Source organism: Emiliania huxleyi (assembly GCF_000372725.1).
Source record: "Emiliania huxleyi CCMP1516 unplaced genomic scaffold EMIHUscaffold_28, whole genome shotgun sequence".
Classification (NCBI taxonomy): Eukaryota; Haptophyta; order Isochrysidales; family Noelaerhabdaceae; genus Emiliania; species Emiliania huxleyi.
The window spans coordinates 843,853-861,446 of record NW_005199926.1 but is presented as its reverse complement, the minus strand read 5'-3'; the positions used below and the strand labels follow the sequence as shown (position 1 = coordinate 861,446).

General features: G+C 67.1%; 6 protein-coding genes across 6 annotated transcripts; 2 read left to right on the top strand and 4 right to left on the bottom strand.

Moving 5' to 3' along the window:
* Positions 1–1,590: 1,590 nt before the first annotated feature.
* EMIHUDRAFT_207159 (hypothetical protein) lies at positions 1,591–2,933 on the bottom strand (the record flags this gene model as incomplete). Its single annotated transcript, XM_005776445.1, has 5 exons — positions 1,591–1,617; positions 1,924–1,998; positions 2,153–2,267; positions 2,589–2,623; positions 2,694–2,933. 5 exons carry the CDS (start codon positions 2,931–2,933, stop codon positions 1,591–1,593), a joined length of 492 nt encoding a protein of 163 aa, XP_005776502.1.
* Positions 2,934–3,418: 485 nt separating this feature from the next.
* On the bottom strand, positions 3,419–5,939 carry EMIHUDRAFT_207158 (hypothetical protein; the record flags this gene model as incomplete). Its single annotated transcript, XM_005776444.1, has 3 exons — positions 3,419–3,508; positions 3,935–4,177; positions 5,820–5,939. The coding sequence occupies 3 exons, from the start codon at positions 5,937–5,939 to the stop codon at positions 3,419–3,421; spliced, it is 453 nt and encodes a 150-aa protein (XP_005776501.1).
* A 968-nt stretch (positions 5,940–6,907) lies between these two features.
* On the bottom strand, positions 6,908–8,350 carry EMIHUDRAFT_450674 (hypothetical protein; the record flags this gene model as incomplete). The annotated part of the gene is made up of 5 exons (XM_005776443.1): positions 8,292–8,350; positions 8,048–8,215; positions 7,484–7,962; positions 7,063–7,130; positions 6,908–6,984 (listed from the first exon to the last, which is right to left on the bottom strand). Coding segments are annotated over exons 1-5 (822 nt in total), but the record flags the coding sequence as incomplete, so codon positions are not given.
* A 1,904-nt stretch (positions 8,351–10,254) lies between these two features.
* Positions 10,255–12,094, bottom strand: EMIHUDRAFT_450673 (hypothetical protein). Its single transcript, XM_005776442.1, has 4 exons — positions 11,819–12,094; positions 11,282–11,696; positions 10,894–11,174; positions 10,255–10,741 (listed from the first exon to the last, which is right to left on the bottom strand). Exons 1-4 carry the CDS (start codon positions 12,067–12,069, stop codon positions 10,261–10,263), a joined length of 1,428 nt encoding a protein of 475 aa, XP_005776499.1. The 5' UTR covers positions 12,070–12,094; the 3' UTR covers positions 10,255–10,260.
* Positions 12,095–12,661: 567 nt separating this feature from the next.
* On the top strand, positions 12,662–13,285 carry EMIHUDRAFT_58730 (translocase of inner mitochondrial membrane 50; the record flags this gene model as incomplete). The annotated part of the gene is made up of 2 exons (XM_005776441.1): positions 12,662–12,844; positions 13,133–13,285. Coding segments are annotated over 2 exons (336 nt in total), but the record flags the coding sequence as incomplete, so codon positions are not given.
* Positions 13,286–15,276: 1,991 nt separating this feature from the next.
* On the top strand, positions 15,277–15,780 carry EMIHUDRAFT_207152 (hypothetical protein; the record flags this gene model as incomplete). Its single annotated transcript, XM_005776440.1, has 1 exon — positions 15,277–15,780. One exon carries the CDS (start codon positions 15,277–15,279, stop codon positions 15,778–15,780), a length of 504 nt encoding a protein of 167 aa, XP_005776497.1.
* Between the last annotated feature and the right edge of the window lie 1,814 nt (positions 15,781–17,594).

The window sequence follows — 17,594 nt, the reverse complement described above, 5'->3', positions numbered from 1 at the left end:
GCACAGCGTCTTCATTGATGGCGAGGGGTGGCTCTCTTCGTGCGGCAATGCGCCGTACTACAACCCGGCCCTGCTCGGCCACGGCGAGGGCGTGGCGCAGCCCAACACGCCGACCCGCCTCCCGTCGACGCTGGGTGAGTGCGCCGTGAGCGTGTCGGCTGGAGCTGCGCACAGCCTCGCCCTCACCGCCGGCGGCAGCGTCTGGAGCTGGGGCAGTGGAAGCCACGGCCGGCTAGGCCACGGCGACAGGCAGAGCCAGTGGCAGCCAAAGAAGGTGGAGGCCTTTGCTGGCCAGCGCGTCGTCGCTGTGTCGGCTGGAGGCAGCCACAGCCTCGCCCTTACCGCCGACGGTGCCGTCTGGAGCTGGGGCCGCGGAGGCGAAGGCCAGTTGGGCCACGGCGACCAGCAGAGCCAGCTGCTGCCCAAGAAGGTCGAGCTTTTGGGGGGGCGGCGGGTGGTCGCCGTGTCGGCTGGAAGCGACCACAGCCTCGCTCTCTCCGCCGACGGCGCCGTCTGGAGCTGGGGCTCTGGCTTCTTCGGGAAGTTGGGCCACGGCGACCAGCAGCGCCAGCTGCTGCCGAAGAAGATCGAGGCGTCGGCTGGCCAGCGCGTCGTCGCTGTGTCGGCTGGAGACGCCCACAGCCTCGCCCTCACCGCCGACGGCGCCGTCTGGAGTTGGGGCTATGGAGCCCTTGGCCAGCTGGGCCACGGCGACGAGCAGTACCAGCTGCTGCCAACGAAGATCGAGGCCTTTGCTGACCAGCGAGCCGTCGCTGTGTCGGCGGGAGCATGGCACAGCCTCGCCCTCACCTCCGACGGTGCTGTCTGGAGCTGGGGCGATGGAGATGGTGGCCAGTTGGGCCACGGCGACGAGCAGCAGCAGCTGCTCCCCAAGAAGGTTGAGGGTTTTGCTAGCGAGGGCGCTGTGTCGGCTGGAACATACCACAGCATCGCCATCGCCGACGGCGCCGTCTTCACCTGGGGTGGGGGCGACGACGGCCGCCTAGGCCACGGAGAGGACCTGTCCAACCAGCTCCTGCCCAAGAAGATCGAGGCGTGGGCGAGCCGGCCGCCCACGCCTGCTTCATCTGACGGAGAGGACAGCCTTTTGGACGAGTAGGAAGCAAGGCGGGCATAGCGTTGGGGCCATAGTGTGTGTATGCCTGGAGACACGCTGTATCCGATAACATGACCCAGCTGCGAATTCTTCATTGAAATTCTTTTATTCGCATACAAAGTCGTTGACTCCTGCCCCCGCGCGCGCGACTGTTCGCGGGCTCTAAAAGCCTCCGCGCGGCCCGCACATTCCTCTGGGCAGCAGCATGCCACTTCAGCCTCCCGCGCTCCTCGACGATGACGACCGGCTCGGGGGCGAGAGAGTCACACGCAAACACACAAAGACGGGCACTAAACGACGGCGGGCGGGCGAGCGGAACCACGTGTCGCCATGCGAGACGGATGGCCGCGCCAGAGGACGTACCGGGGCCCGAGGCCGGAGGAAGGGACTGCCCAATCGACAGCCTGCCTCTCGCGCCAAACCGCACACGACCACGTCGAGCCCCTCTCCAACGTACCGGCCCTCGCCCGCTGCTAGAGCCTCGGCTCCGCCGGAGCAACCTGGCGAGGCGCAGGCGTGCGGTGGGTGTTGGCGATGGGGGATGGGGGATGGTGGTGGGTGGTGGGTGGTGGTGGGTGGTGGTGGGTGGTGGTGGGTGGTGGGTGGTGGTGGGTGGTGGTGGGTGGTGGTGGGTGGTGGTGGGTGGTGGGTGGTGGAGGGTGGCGGATCGTGGTGGTGTGCACACGTGGTGGTGGCGGTGGAGGGAGGAGCTTGCCGCGCCTCGTACTTCTATTCACAGCTCTTCTATTCACAGCTTGCCGCGCCTCGTACTTCCCGCTACTGAACCTGCGCAGCAGCCGCGAGACCGGGCTGCCGGTGGTGCCAACCTGCACCTCGAGCTCGATGCCGGTGATGGTGACGCCCTCGCACCCAAACTGCACCTAAAGGTGAGGTGAGGAAAGGTAACCTTCCACACACGCACAACGTGGTGGGGCAGCGGCCAGGCTAGCCCCTCGCATCTCACACCCGGACACGCGGGCAGGAGCTGGCACGGCGTGTTCAAGGCCCGGTGCACGGGGGCGAGCAGAGCTGCACCTGCATCGCCCCACGCGAGCACGCCTCGCGCGCAGGCGCGCCTCCCCCCGCCACCAGCGCCGAGCACGACGCCGGCTTCTCTCTCGCGAGCTCGTCGATCCGCCACTTGACGCTGCTGCGGCGCGAAGGGGCGACGGGGTGGGGGGGGGGGGGGGGTATTGTGTGTAAAGGGGGGGGGGTCCCCGCCCCCCTCAGCCCCGGGGAGCTCTACGGGTGTGTCGGCCCAAGTATTCCCCGGGTGGCCAGATGAGGGGGGGGGGTAGGGGGTAGGGGGGGGGGGTCGTCCCCAAAGGGAGGGCCTCGGAAGGAGGACGCGCAGCCACCCCGTCCGCCCCATGCGCCTCCGCAAGCCGCGCCCGCCCTCTCCCCCGCCCTCTCCCCTCTCCCCCGCCCCCCTCCCCGCCGCCTCTCGGCTACCCCTCGCTGACGCCCGCACCTCCCTGCCTCGTCCCAGCCGCCGGCCGGCTCGACCTCGGAACAGCTCGCGCCTGCTCACAGCCAGACGCCGTCCAGAGACGCTGTTCACAGCTGCAGGCGTGACGGCCTTGTCGCAGCAGCGCGCGCCCTCGTCCTGCACGCGCAAGGCCACCGCCACGTCCTGCAGCGGCGTCTTTAGCTGCGGGTTCGTCTCCACCGCCGCCCGCACGCGGACGCCGCCCGCCGCCTCCGCCGCCTCGGCGTCGACGTAGACTGGCACGGGGCGCCACCGACCGCTCGCCACATACTTCATGAGCGGGAGCGGCTTCGGGTCGCGCGTCGGCGGCAAGGACACCGTGTACATCCCTGTGGGTGGAGGGGGTGTGGGTGGAGGGGGTGTGGGTGGAGACTGGAGTGGGTGGAGGCTGGAGTGGGTGGTGGAGTGGACGGAGGAGCGCACAGTTGGGGGAGGAGCGGGCGGCGGGACTGCTGTGACGGAGGGGCTGTTCGGGGGCTGCGCACCGTCGTTGGCCTTGACAAACTTGTCGTTCACCTTGACCTGTGCTCGAGGTGAGGTGAGGTGAGGTACACTTCTCCACACACACACGAGGTGGTGGGGCAAGGGCCAGACTAGCCCTCGCGACTCCGCGTCTAGAAGACAGGAGCCCCACGGCATTGACAGTGCAAGGCCCGGTGCGCGCGGGTGAGCGGTGTGGGTGTGTGGGTGTGTGACCTGCTCGATCCGGTGAGCGTTGCGCAGCCGGAAACGAAACTCGGACGTGCCCGGACGCGCCGCCGGAGAGACGAGGCGCAGCTCGCCTACCGATCCAGTTCTTGTGAATGCGCAGCTCATTGAGGCGCCGCCGCAGACACGAGGCGCAGCTCGCCGCTCACGCGGTACTGCAGCAGCTTCCTCCCTTCGAGCCGCGCGTTGACCACCTCCGAGATGAGCAAGCTGTGCCCGCCGACCTCCTCACCCGACCCGCCCTCCTTCGCCCCCTCCTCCCGCCCGGCCGCGCCGCCCGCCACCGCCGAACCGCCACCGCCATCGGCAACAATCCCGCCCGCCTGCGCCTCCGCCGCAACCGGCAGCTCCGGCGCCGCCGCCTCCGCCACCTCGCCCGTCGCCGGCGCGTCGCTGGCGTTCATGTCGGCCGGCCCGCCGCCGCCGAACGCCGCGTCGAAAAGGGGCGCGGGCGCGGGCGGCTCGAAGGGCGTGCCCCCCGGCGGCGCGTCCGCGGCCGCGGCGCCAAAAGCGTCGAAGACGCTCGCTGCTGGCGCCGGGCCGGGCGCGGCCTACTCGATTTCACTGGGTTTGGGTACCGGGTTTGGTAGGGTACTGCAGCGCGAGGGGTCGGCCGCAACCGACGCGACGCCGAACGCGTCGAAAACGCTCGGCTCGGCGGGCGCGACGGGGGGCGAGACCGCCCCCCCGCCGAACGCAGCGTCGAAGAGCTGCGCCGGCGCCGCCTCTGGTGCGGGAAGAGCATCCGACGAGTCGAGGCTGCCGGCCGAGCCGCGGCTGGCGGCGGTGGCGAGGCCGCCCGCCGCCCACGAGCCGGCGAACGCGTTGTCGAAGAAGGCGGTCGCCCCGCCCGCCGCGGACGCCTGCAGCGGGGATACGCCCAAGGTCAGGGCGGGGGCGCGGTCTCGTGCAGCGTACTCGGCAAACACACGGGCTGCGAACACAGCGGATACGGCTGCAACACGGCGGAGGCACAGCCGAATCCGCGCCCCCTCTCGCGCGAGTCGGAGTGCAACAGGCACGTCTCTCCCCGTCTAGCCGCGGGCGCCTCGGCCGCCGGCGCGCCGCTCCCAAAGGCGCCGTCGAAGTCGACGGCGGGAAAGCTCGACGAAGCGGCGACGGCCGGCTCAGAAGCGGCGTCCGCCGCCGACACCGACGGAAGGGCCTCGGCCGACCCGGCGGCGAGCGGCGCGGCGGCGGCGGCCCCGGCCACCGCCGCCTCGCCCGCTCTCCGGGCCGGCGACGGCGGTGTCGCGCCCGTGCCGGCGCGGGAGCGGCTGCCTGCGTCATGAGTGCGACAGGTTCCGCGGGGGGGGAGGGAGAGGGAGGGTACAGAGTCGCGTCGTGTGTTCGGCGGGTCGCGTGAAGAGACACCGCGGATCGCCCGCTGAGTACAGCCGAGCACCGCTGAGTATGGCTGCATGCAGCGGAGTGCGTGTCCTCTCGAGAGCGTGGGTCGGAAGACACGCATTGGCCGCCAGTGTCAGCGTGGGTTGGGGCGGGGCGCGCCTCCCGCCGCCTTTGGAGGGGCGAGCCCGAGAGAGAACTTCTTGAGCGTGGTCGTGTCGGCCACGACGACATCCTCGATGGCGCGGATCTTGACCTAGTGGTGGGGCTCGGGGCTCGGGCTAAGGTGCGGGGCGCGGGTCGGGACGACCGCCTCCTCGAGGGCAACGCGTCGGCACCTGTTCACTTTAGCTCGCCGTTGAAGGCGTGCTCAGGGAGTGAGCCGTGAGTGGCCTCGGGTCTGCGCGGAGAGACGCTCCTCCATCGCAGGCTTGAACTCCTCCTCCCCCTCGCCCTCCTCCTCCTCGTCGCTCCAGTGGACACCGCCTATTCACAGCAGCAGGGTGTGAAGAGACGCTGTTCACACCTCCTCGTCGCTCCAGTGGACACCGCCTATTCACAGCATCAGGGTGTGAAGAGACGCTGTTCACACCTCCTCGTCGCCGCTCCAGCGGACCCCGCCAAGCTCCGCGCCGCCCGCACCCGCCGGCGGCGCCGCGCCGCGAGCAGAGGAGGGCGCTTCCGTCGGCCGCTCCGATCCTACATGCTGAGTCCGCCAACCTTAGGAAGGGAGGGCGGCACCGGGCAGTGTGTCTAGAGCACCGGCGTGGGTGCGTGTCCTCTCGAGCGCTGGGTGGAAGATTCCGCTTCTGGGGCGCGAGATGCGGGGAGATGCGGGGAGGTATGGGGAGGTACTCCGCTTTTGGGGCGCGAGATGCGGGGAGATGCGGGGAGGTATGGGGAGGTATTCCGCTTCTGGGGCTCGAGAGGGGAGGTATGGGGAGGTACTCCGCTTCTAGGGCTCGAGATGCGGGGAGATGCGGGGAGGTATGGGGAGGTACTCCGCGTCTAGAGCGACGCTCCGTCCGGCTGCGACCGCGCCGACATGTCCTCCGACTCGGCCAAGTCGAGCTCCGCGCCGAGCTGCTCGTGGGTGGGGCAGCTCGTTACTTATGAATGAGCTCGTTCTGAATCCACGGGTGCGGCCTCGGTGCACACCTGCTCGTGGGTGGGGCAGTTCGGGCCTGCAAACATGCGGATGCAGAGCACGGCCAGGTCGCGCAGCCGGGGCGTCTCCATGAGCAGCTCGAACTTGAGCGCGCCGAGCTGCAGCGCCATCTCCTAGAACAGAGGAGCGCCGCGGCGGGTGACGGCTCGCTCCCTCCAGGCGCCTCGCCTCGCTGCGGCTCTCGCTCCCGCGGAGAAAAGAGGAGGAGAGGAGACGGAGGTCAACCCATGGGAGAAACTCATGGGAGACCCGTGCGTCTCTGTGTGTGAGGGAGCGGCTCCCCCTCCTGCGGCGAGTGCTATCTCCCCACATCTCCCCATATCTCCCCCTCCTGCGGCGAGTGCTATCTCCCCACATCTCCCCATATCTCCCCGTCCTGCGGCGAGTGCTCTCTCCCCACATCTCCCCATATCTCCCCGTCCTGCGGCGAGTGCTCTCTCCCCACATCTCCCCATATCTCCCCGTCCTGCGGCGAGTGCTCGTCGACCACGGCCGTCACCGGCCTCTGGTAGCCCTGCTTGTAGAGAGTGCTCGCGCCGCCGCCCATCCGGGACGACTTTGAGCGCACCTTGAGGTCAGGTCAGGTCAGGTCAGGTCAGGTCAGGTCAGGTCAGGTCAGGTAAGGTAAGGTCAGGTGAGCTTCTCCACACACGAGGGTGGTGGGGCAAGGGCCGGGCGACCCTCACGACTCCTCGTCTAGACTCGTCTAGACTCGTCTAGACTCGTCTAGAGGGGGCAGGAGCCCCCCCACGGCTTCCAACGTGCGAGGCCCGCACCTCGATGTTCTTCCGTGTGACGAGGAGATATGGGGAGATATGGGGAGATATGGGGAGATATGGGGAGATATGGGGAGATAGCACCTTGATGTTCTTCCGTGTGACGAGGACGATGCGCGCCTCCTGCTGCGGCGTGAAGGCGTGGAACTCCGCCTGCCCCATGAAGAGAAACGGTGAGAAAAAAAGAAAGAGATCCGCGGAAGGGGAGGGCGTGGAACTCCGCCTGCCCCAATGAACAAATGAATGATTGAAATGGACTCAATAGATCACTTGATTGCGTGGAGCTCCGCCTGCCCCTTGCGCAAGAATGCCTCGAGCTCGGCGTGTGTCGGCGGGTCGAGTGCGATCGGGCTCGTCTCCACCGCCACGGGCTTGCCACCTGAGTAGGATTGTTGTTGTGAGTTGTTCTTCTCATCGCCATCGCCATCGTTATTATGACTCTGCTCATCCTTCTCACCGTACGGCCCCACGCACTCGAGCCGCAGCACCGCGCCCACATCGTCGGCGGTCGGGAGGTACTCGAGCCTGCCAGGCCCACCAGTACCAGCGGTGTCGGGGAGGGGCGGGGGAGGCGCGCGCGATGGAGGGGCGGGGGAGGCGCGCGCGATGGAGGGGCGGGGCTGTGTGCGCGTGCGCGTGCGTGCGCGTGCGCGTGCGTGCGCGTGCGCGTGCAGGGGCGTGTCTCGCGCCCGCGAGTGTGTGTGTGTGAGTGTCGCTGCGGATGCGTGCTCTTGCCTGTGCCTCTGCGTCGCGTGTGCCTGTGCGTGCACCGTTGCCTTAGAAAAAATGGGGGGGGCCCAAGGAATTCCCCCCCCCCCCCCCCCCCCCCCCGGGGGCATCTCCCCGCCCCGCCCCCTGGCGCATCTACCCTCCCCGACCCCTGCGCGGCGCCGAGCGGAACGAAACGATCCTCGCCGCGTCCGGTGAGGCTGCTCCGCTGCCGGAACCACGTCGCCTCCGGTGTCCCCACGAACTCGCCGCTCGCCTTGAGCGGCGTGCCGAGGAGCCCCCCCACCACTTTGAGGTTGTCCACGTACCGGATCCCCTCGTCCTCGTCCTCATCGGGCGGCGCGGGCAGCTGCGTGAAGACGCTGGGCTGGCTGGCGACCGGAGGCAGGTGCACCTGCCTCACCGACTGCTGGCGCGCAAGCGCCTGGTCCAGGTGCGGCGGCGGAGCTCCCGGTGCGGACATCTGCATCGGCGGCGGAGGAGGCGGAGGAGCTCTGTGCCCGCCCTCGGAGACGGAGGCCGCAGTGCCGGCGGCGACCGCGGCGGCAGAGGTGGCGGCCACGGGTCCCAGGGCGTCTCCAGCACTCTCCGCCGCGACGCTCTCGTAGTTTTGAATCACGGTGAGCACCTGCAGATAGGGAGCGGCCAGGGGGGAGACGCCTCGGCCTCGGTCGGGCGCCGGGCGGCAGCGGGCGGGCGGAGGAGGAGCGCACCGCGTCCTGATGCTGCTGCGCCGCGGAGGTCAGCGCCTCGGAGATTGTGTTGACGCGCACCAGCTCCTTCTTGAGCCGATCACGCACCTGCTGCAGCTCGCTCTGCTGCACGAGAAAGACGGAAGAGATCTGGAGCAGCTGCTGCGTCATCGTCTCGAGGATGGCGTCCTGCGAGAGGCAACGGCGGCGAGAGTGGGGCGGGCGGCGGCGAGCGAGCGAGCGGGCGGCGTAGGGTGGGCCGCACATCCGCACGCCGGCCGGCGACAGCAGCCATTGTGGCACACAACACAGGGTACCGCACGCCGAAAGCACTCCGCAGAGAGCGCAAAGCGCCTGTTCACGGCATGGACGTGACAAGACCGAACGTGCCGAGCGTAGAGCCGAGCGGAAGGAAGCCGGGGAAGACGACTCCGAGGAGGACGAACCAGTGGAAATCCCGTTGTCAGCTGTCACGATGCACCCGAAGGGGGCCCCAGCGCCGGCATCATCCGTGGAGGCACAAGTGTTCGAAGAGAGAGAGAGAGAGAGAGTGGACCTGAGCAACGATATGACTTGGCGGCAAATGATCGCAGTGGGCGTCAGAAGAGTCGTCCTTGCGCGAGGAGAGCTCGATAGACTCGAGGGGCCAAGATATGGGTTATGATATGCCGCGACGCGCGAGGAGGGCGGAGTTGCGCCGAAAGGCGAAAGAAGCCGCGAGAACAAGGGACCGGCAGGCGGCGGCGGCGTCGCAGGACGAGGCAGAGGAGAGCGACGCGACAGAGGAAGAAGCGACAAGGGAGAGAACGACGAGAGTGGGACGACCGCGAGGTGGCATGAAGGTTGCAGCGAGAATCGGCGAGAGACTGCGAAGGGAGATAGGAAGAGGCAGACGCCCAAGGGTGGGCGACGGCTAGAGCAACACACCTTCCTTCCAGTGAAATCCCTGTGTGGTGGCGGCGTGCCGTCCTCCCATCCCTCCCCTGGGTTGTCCGTTTTCTTTCTTTCGACACTTAAAATCAGCGAGAATCGGCGAGGGACTGCGAAGGGAGATAGAAGGAGGCAGACGACCAAGGGTTACGCCTGGAGTTAGCTCAAGCTGCCGGGCGTGCCAGTGCCAGAACCACTCGGGGGCGGGCAGCGGCGGGCACCTGCGCGCAAGTTCTTTTCCTTGGAAAATTTTTGAAAGAAAGAAATAAAGAAAACAGACAAACCCAGGGAGGGATGAGAGGAAAATTTTTGAGATTTTGGCGAAATTTTTTTATCACGTCTTTCGGTAATGCTGTTCGTTGGTGCGCCTTTCGGTGCGGCACCAAAGTATGCCGTGTGCCAGGGCTCAGTTTGCACCAAGCACGGCTCGGCGCTCGTGCTGGAGGCCGCCGAGGGCCTCGCGTGCTCTACCGAAGGGGTCGATGTGGTGGGAAAGTCGTGCCTGGGCGCGTGCAGGGGCGGCCGCCTCGAAGGCGGCATCGCCACGTTCGTCTCGTCCACGAGATCCAGTGTGATCCTCGAGCGGTGCGACGAGCCTTGCGCGGCGCTCACGCAGGCTCGCACTGCTATCGTGCGCGATGTCGGTGTCGCGCCGGCTGAGCTGTTTGGTGCGGCGCTCGAGAGCAAGCTGGAGGGCGACCGTGCCGCGGCGAACGGCGAGGCGGAAGCTGCACGAGCGGCCTACTCGGCTGCCCTCGCCGCGCTCGGGAAGCTGCAGCGGGAGAGCTGCGGGGCGGCAGCGTTGGCCAGTGGTGCAGACATGTCTGCTTGGGCGGCAGCGCTGGCGGGTGGCGCGGCAGCGTTGGCAAGCGCTCCGCCGACGCACACGGGGTTGCCGCCGTCGCGCCTCGCGGCCGCTCGGGCGAAGGAGCGGGCGCGTGTGACTCCTGGCCGCGTGCGGTGGGCGTTTGAGGCGCTGGTTGGGCGCTGCCGCGCGAGCATCGCGCTGGCTAGCAGAGATTCCACGCTTGAGGACGCACGCGACGCGATTGCGCTTTGCCCGCTCGCGCCTGGCGGATGGGAGGCGCTGAGGGACGCGGCCGAAGCGGAGGGCGGGATCGGTGGGGCAGCACTCCGATCGCAGGCAGCGGCAGCGGCGGAAGCGAGAAGGCCGCGGTGAGTACACGCGTCACACGCGCTCGCGGGGGGGCCGCGGGGGGCCCGCGGGGCGGCGGCAGCCGCCGCAGCGCCGAGGACCCGAGGTGCGAGCGTGCGGCTGGGAGAGGATGGATGTCGCCTTGATGTCAAAAACGTACCAGGCGTCGCGCGTACAACCATGCGCGACCGCACAGTTGCGCCTCCGCCTGCGCGCCGGAACACACACACACCAACACTGACACACACGCCCGCGGTTTGGCACATAACCAATACACAAGGAGGGGCCCGGGCCGCACTCCAGAGAGCGCTAGTGGGACGCGTTTCGGCTTGCTGTCATGACACGAGATGCGCGTACGGTCTCTTCTCTCCGACCGCCCCGTTGGCGACGGCGGGCGCCGCAGCGGGAGCCTCCGTCTTGACCGCCGCCGCGGCGCCGCCCGCCTCCACCGGCTGCCTCCCCGCCTGCCGCGGCTCTGCAGGGGCTGCTGCTTGCTCTGTTCGCGCGTGCGCCGCCGCAGGGGCAGCTGCAGGGGCAGTTGCTGCGGGCGCGGCCGCCGCGGCCGGAGCCTCCGTCTTGACTGCTGCGGGAGCCTCCGCCTTGGCGGCGGCGGCCGCGTTTGCGGCGCCCTGTCGCGGGGAGAGGTGGCGTGCTTGGATCCGTCTCGGGATCCTCCTGTGCTACGCGGGGGCGAGGCGGAGGCCACTGCAGGGGCGACGGCAGCGCCCCGGCAGGGTGGCGACGGTAGAGGCCGGCTGGCGCGAGGCCGGCTGGCGCTCACCGACTCGCCGCCCCCGCCCTTGCGCTTATCGTCGTAGATGACGCGCAGGAGACGCATGGTCGCGTGGACCCCGTCCTCGTGCACCTGTAGTGAAGGGGACACTGCAGAGCTGCGGACACCCGCAGAGCTGCAAGACCCGCGCCGAGGGGGGCGGCGGCGGCGGCGGTGGCGCCCACCTCGAACGACTTGTGCAGATTCGGAAGCTGCACCGCCTTGCCTTGCCGAGTCAGTCGGTCGGCAGCCAGGGTGAGCGCCGCGGCGGCCACGAACCGCGGCGAGTACTGCGGCGGGGCAGGCGGTGGGCGCGGTCGGCACCATCGTCGCCGTGGGGCGCGGGGCGGTCACAAGGGCGGTCCCCCACATTCGGCGCTTTCGTGCGTGATCGCACCTGCAGGCATGCGGTGGTGCGGTACGAGTCGTTGATGAAGTTCCACGCAATCTGCGCCAGGTCGCGCGTCCCCGTGATCGACTTGACGTAGGCGAGCAGCGGCCGGTACGGGTGCTCGATGGAGAGATCAAACCCGATGGTTTGCAGCAGAATCCGCTCGGTGACGAGCACCTTCTCCTTGAGCTCGTGCACCTCGCGAGACTCGGGCTCGGGGACGCGGTAGTCCTTGACGTGCTTGTTCCAGTTCTTGAGCGCCTCCCCAACCACGTCCTTGAGCTTGCGCGGCGTCTCCTCCACCTTTGACGCCAGGAAGAGCGCCGTCGTCGAGAGGACAAAGCGCTCGTGGTGCTCGTACGACTTGAAGGCGTAGAAGCGGTGGTAAAAGACGAGCGCGGTCGCGATCGTCAGCTGCGGCCTGGGCGCGCGCGCGGCGGGGCGCTGAGCGCGCGGCGGTCCCCTGCTGCGCGCGCCATATCTGCGCAGGCTGGCGCGCGCACGGCGCGCGCGTTCGGGGCCGCGCCGTGGGGAGGCGCGCACATTCTCAGGGCCCGGCCCGAGTCCTGGATGAACTGGCAAGAGCCGATCCGGTACTCCTCCTCCTTCTTTCTCGCCTGCACCTCGTCTCCGTTGGCGCGCTGCAGAAACCAGCTGCGCGACGGCGCATTCTCGACCGTCTGCCGGTCGAAGAGCCAGGGCGACTGGGCGGGAGCGCCGCGCGTGGGGCGTCCGCTGGCATCCGTTGCTGCTCCGGCGGCTCCGCTGGAGCCCGCACTGGCTGCGGCGCGCATTGCTGCAGTGCTAGAGTGGCAGGCGCGCCAGCGTGAAATAAAGAAATCGACGGGGGGCAAATGCATTTTTCTTTTTTGGAGACTGAGCTGCCGCGAACAACGAGAGATGCTCGCTCGCCTCGGTCGGCTGCGAGCTGGGCTGGGCGCCGCCGCCGCGGTCGGCGCCTCCGCCGCGGCACTGAGCGCCCGGCAGCAGCAGCAGCTCTGCGCCTGTGCGAGCGCGCCGGCGCCGCCGTCGCCGGCGGAGCCCGCCGCTCCGGACGCTCCTCCTCCTCCGAGCGAGCCCGGCATCGTGGACAAGGTGCTCGCACCGGCGCGGGAGGCGTACGAGGCGGCGAGCGACGCGGTCTACGACACCTTCATCAAGCCGTACGCCGAGCCCTCGCGCGACAAGCTCCTGCCCGACCTGCCGCCGGCGCTGGCCGCCAAGCCTACCCTCGTCGTCGCGCTGGACGGGCTGCTGATCGAGTCGGTGTACACGCGGCAGCACGGGTGGCGGTACGTGAAGCGGCCAGGGCTCGACGCCTTCCTCGACCAGCTCTTCCCCTTCTACGAGATCGTCCTCTGGACTGAGTGCCTCGTCAACGCCGATCCAGTTGTCGACAAGTTTGACCCGCGGCGGCGGATCCGGCACCGGCTCTACCGCGACACGACGACGTACCGGAACGGGCACCACTACAAGGACCTCGAGGTTCTCAACCGCGACCTGCGCAAGGTGCTCATCCTCGACACAGACGACGAGTCCTACGCCATGCAGCCGTCTCACGGCATCACGGTGCTCGCAGACATGTCGCGGACACGTCGCAGACACGTCGCAGACACGTCGCAGACACGTCCCGCCCTCGCTACCGCCTCCCTCTCAACCACCAGCCTCGCCGCCGCCGACCTTCCCGCCGCCTCCCTCCCCCGCCGCCCTCGCCGCCACCGCCGCCACCGCCACGAAAGAGAACCGCGACGGCCGACAGCCGAAGGGGGGGGGGTGGGGGGAGGGGCTCTTTGCGTACAGACTTGCTGCCAGACACGCCGCCGCGGGATAGGGAGCGGGCCCCGCCCTGTCCCACAGGTGCCGGAGTACAAGCACGCCAACGACCCCGAGAAGAAGGACGACGCGCTGACGAAGCTCGTCCCCTTTCTGCAGTACTGCGCGCTCGCCGGCCTGCCCGACCTGTCCGCCGAGCTGGCGCAGTACGCGGGGAAGGACCTGGCCACCGCCTTCGAGGGCGGCCCGGAGCCGCCGTGCGCCCCTCGCAGTGACACACGCCAACGCCTCGCGTGTTGTGAGCGTAGGGAAGCTGGCGGAGCTTCGCGCCTCTGGCAAGCTGCGATTGCCGCGGCGCGTCGGCGGCGTCGAGGCGGGCCAGCGCGGGAACACGATCTGGGATCGGATGCGGCAGCGGAGGGAGCAATAGCGTTGGAGGGGGGGGGCAGGCGGGCGGGGAGGGGCGGGGGCGGGCGGGGGGGGGGGCTTGCCAGCAGGGAACGAGGCGCGAGCACGGTCTGGTATTATGTGAGATAATTATATGGACATCGCCATCGGTGTGCCATGCTGCTGGGGCGCCGGCATGATTTACAACTACTCCATGTGCTGAGAAGTTATGACGCATTATTGCATTTCTCCCGGAAGCCCACACCGTGGTGCGTGGACCCACACTGCACTCTGCAGGCTGTGCCACACTGATCACTGTGTGAGCCCTGAGGTCTGACAGCCTGACAGCAACCCCGGACAGCGCCTGACAGTGCCCGACAGCCTGACAGCGCTGACAGCACTTTCTCTGACAGTCTGACAGCACGTATCTGACAGCCTGACAGCAGAGCCTGACAGGCGAGGCGACCCGTCGCTGTCAGGCCCTAACGTGACAGCCTGACAGCTGCCTGACAGCCCGACAGCACACAGTGGCCTGACAGGAGCAGCGCTGACAGCCCGACAGCAGCACAGACCGTACACAGACCCCGTAGAGCCTCTTTCTTGTGCCCCATGAGGGTATAACAAAATTGCATGCAAAGACATGCACATGTACATGTGCATGTGAGTGTGGTCCATGTCCATGTGGTCATGGGATGGTCATGGGTCTCTCTCTCAAAGCCTCCCGCCCCACCTCTGCGGACCTCTCTCTAGCACCGGCGGCTGTGCTACTACAAATGAAGCTATACCAGCTAGCCTTCTGGGGCCCTACAGTCATATGCCTACGGCGTCAGGGTGGGGGTGGCCGCCGCCGTCTGTGCCGCTGCCTGCGCCTGCGCCGCCATCTGCGCTCCCAAGGCGGCCGCCGCCGCCGGCGTGATCACGCCGTAGGAGGCGGAGGCAGCTGCGTAGCCGCCGGCGTCATCGGCGTCAGCGCCCCCTTGATAGTCAGCGCCCTATTGGTAGTGTCATAAGTGTGGCTGATGTGTGTCAGAGCCTGACAGCACCCCGACAGCACCACCTGACAGCACCTGACAGCAACAGCCCAACGTCTGACAGCAGCAGCAGTCCTGACAGCTCTTACAGCTCCGACAGCGTCTGACAGCAACACCCGATAGCTCCGACAGCACCCGACAGCTACAGATCACCTCGCCTGTCAGACACGCACCCGACAGCACCTGACAGCACTGACAGCACCTGACAGCTTGTCTGACAGAGGCACCTGACAGTGCCTGACAGCTGCCCGACAGACCGACAGATCACCTGACAGCACCTGACAGCATGACAGCCAGGGCTCAGGTGCCACACAGCTGCACACACACGACCGACACACACTGCGACACACCGCGCTCACCGGTCTCACGCACCGCGCGCGTTCGTGTGGCACCCGGTCACGCGTCAGCGCGGTCAGGCGGCAGGCTCGCGGCTCGGGCGTCCCGGGGGCGCGCCTCCGGCTCGAGCGAGCACGGACCGCACCACACTCAGTCTGGTCTCAGACGGTGTCTCAGAGCAACACAATTGCCCAATCGCGTCCCACAGTCAGTGACTCCGGTGCTCTCAGGACTACATCCAGTCTCGCTGTCGCCTCGTGAATGTGAATTCCGGAGAGGCGAGACGCTTGGTCTGGGCAATGCAAACGTCACTGCGTCGCTCGGGACGTCGGTGCAGATTGCGGCGGGCGCAGGGAGCGACAACAAGTGGGTCTATATGATACAGCAGGACAGCGCTTTGCCTTACCCCTGCCTACTGCCGCCACTGCCCTGAGCCCCTCTCCCCTGATCCTCGCGCAGGAACTGTATGTAAGGATGGCGCTGGTGGGATGCGGAGTTGGGCTGGGAATCGCATTCTCCGTCCTGCTCCTCGCCACCCAAAACCTTGTCGTTGCGACAGCCTGCATCGCCACAATCGCCTGCGTGCTTTGCACCGTGATCGGTGCCGTCGTGTTTCGCGGTTGGCAGCTGGGATCAAGCGAGGCCATCTGTCTTATGACCCTGACCGGTTTCTCTGTCGACTATGTCGTCCATCTTGCACACTCGTATATGGACTCGGGCTCCCTTGCTGCCGTGGAGCGCGCACACGATGCACTGCGGACCATGGGCGTAAGCGTTTTCTGGGGCATGCTGACTTCGGTAATCGCCGCTGCCGTGCTGACCATGTGCCTCTTGCAACCTCTTCACAAATTCGGCCTCTTCTTTCTGCTCACGATCATCTTTTCCTACCTGTGGTCCACACTCTTCCTCATGCCACTCCTAGCCACCATCGGCCCGCGGCCCCTGACTGCGGCTGCAAAGGTGCAGCAGGCGCCATGAAGGTGCCAGGAGCCTCTTGATTCTGCGAGTGTGTGACCATCGATGCTTGTGAGGATGAGTTTTTGTATGTTGTCGAATCGAGGGGACATGTCTCTATAGCCGCTCTCGCTCTCTCTCTCTCTCTCTCTCTCTCTCTCTCTCTCTCTCTCTCTCTCTCTCTCTCTCTCTCTCTCTCTCTCTCTCTCTCTCTCTCTCTCTCTCTCTCTCTCTCTCTCTCTCTCTCTGTGTGTGTGTGTGTGTGTGTGTGTGTGTGTGTGTGTGTGTGTGTATCTCGGAGGAGCCTCGCTTTTCTTTCTTGATCTGTGAGAGAGGCTTGTATTAAGAATTCTTTCTTGATTGATGTTTGAATTTATGAAGTTATTCAACAAGCGCAAGCGCAAACGGCGCTCAGAGTGTGCCGTTTGTATGCTTAATGCTGCGGGCAGTGGACATTGCGTGATATGCGGATTGCACCGCTCATTCATAAAGAGGACAAGCAATCCAGGCCTGGGAAGGCACGCAGCGGCTGCGAAAAGAGATGCAGCGCATGAGGAGGTCAGGGTTCAGCCAGGTTTGTCGCACATAAGAAGTGAGGCAGCTCCCGGCTTCGGCCATATCGCAGTTGCGTGGCCGCGGTCCATCGTTAAGGAACGTGCCCTGCTCGACAACCTCGCAGAGGCGGGGAGGTGGCGATAGTGACGGTGGCGGCGGCGGAGCTGGCGGCGGGGCCGCCGAAGCCCGTGTGGACCATTCGCCTCCTCCGCATGCACAGCACGCTTGACGCGAGTCGACCCCCCCCACTGCCCAGTCTGCGAATGTGCCCCACGAGGTACTCCAGAGCCGTCCGTAGAATCCATTCTTTGTGCACAAGGCGTATCGAGCGTAGCTGCCGCAGTCGAAGCCGGAGCTGCTCGTCCAGCCGGGCGGAGAGTCGGAGCAGCGAGGCGACATCTCGCTCGCGGCAATCTGGCGAGGACTCGGCGGCGCCGTCGATGGAGGCGGGGGCGGCGATGGGGTCGGGGGCGGTGATGGAGGCGGGGGCGACGGCCATGGGGACGGCGGCGACGGCGGGGGCGGGGACGACGGTGGGGGCGGCGGCAACGGTGATGCCGGTGGTGGCGGCGACGGTGGGGGCGGGGGCGACGGTGGGGGCGGCACGCACATGACGTAGTGACTAGTCTGAGCGCTCCCGACCATCCAATCGAGGAGCGCCGATCGGTCCTTAGTCACGCATGGCGCGCAAAAGTTTGATGCGGCGCCAGTGGTATAGCTGAAGGCGGCGCAGTCTTCCATGCTCTCGCATTGGACCATGCAGTCGCGCAACGAGCCGGGGAAAGTTATCGACTTTTCAGCCGTCCACCCCTTCGAAAGAGACGGCGATGGGCAGAACTTGCCGGGTTCTATGCCGCACAGGGCGTCGAAGCCAGCGAGGTGAGAGTTGTGCCAGAGGGCGCAATCGTCTTGCGACTCGAAGGCAGGCGTGGTGAAGACAGGGTCGGAACCAATCCAACGATCTCCCTCGACCCACTCAAACACAAACTCGCAGTGGCTCCACCCAGCACTGCGATACGCGTCGTTGCACTCATCCCTTGCGCGCGGGTCGTACGCATGACGTATGCCGTCCCAAATCAAATCCACGGCCATGCCCGGTGACCAGCCTGCATCGTTGCCCGTCCAGAGCACTTTGTGACAATCGCCGTGATACATGTGCGTAGCCTCGTCACACGCCGCCTTGCTTGGAAACCAGCCGACCCACCAGTGCACCGTCCCGCCGAGCTGCTCGCCCACCGCCTGCCTGCAGAGAACCATGGCGCAGGATTGCAAGTTTCTCGCGC

Excerpts from the sequence above, each read along its gene's own strand:
- EMIHUDRAFT_450673 (XM_005776442.1), bottom strand. The coding sequence starts at position 12,069 with ATGCGCGCCGCAGCCAGTGCGGGCTCCAGCGGAGCCGCCGGAGCAGCA. Across the intron at positions 11,697-11,818 it reads TCGGGCCGGGCCCTGAGAAT|GCCGCAGCTGACGATCGCGA; the intron begins GTGCGCGCCTCC and ends GCGCGCGCCCAG. Across the intron at positions 11,175-11,281 it reads GCACCACCGCATGCCTGCAG|TACTCGCCGCGGTTCGTGGC; the intron begins GTGCGATCACGC and ends GCCCCGCCGCAG.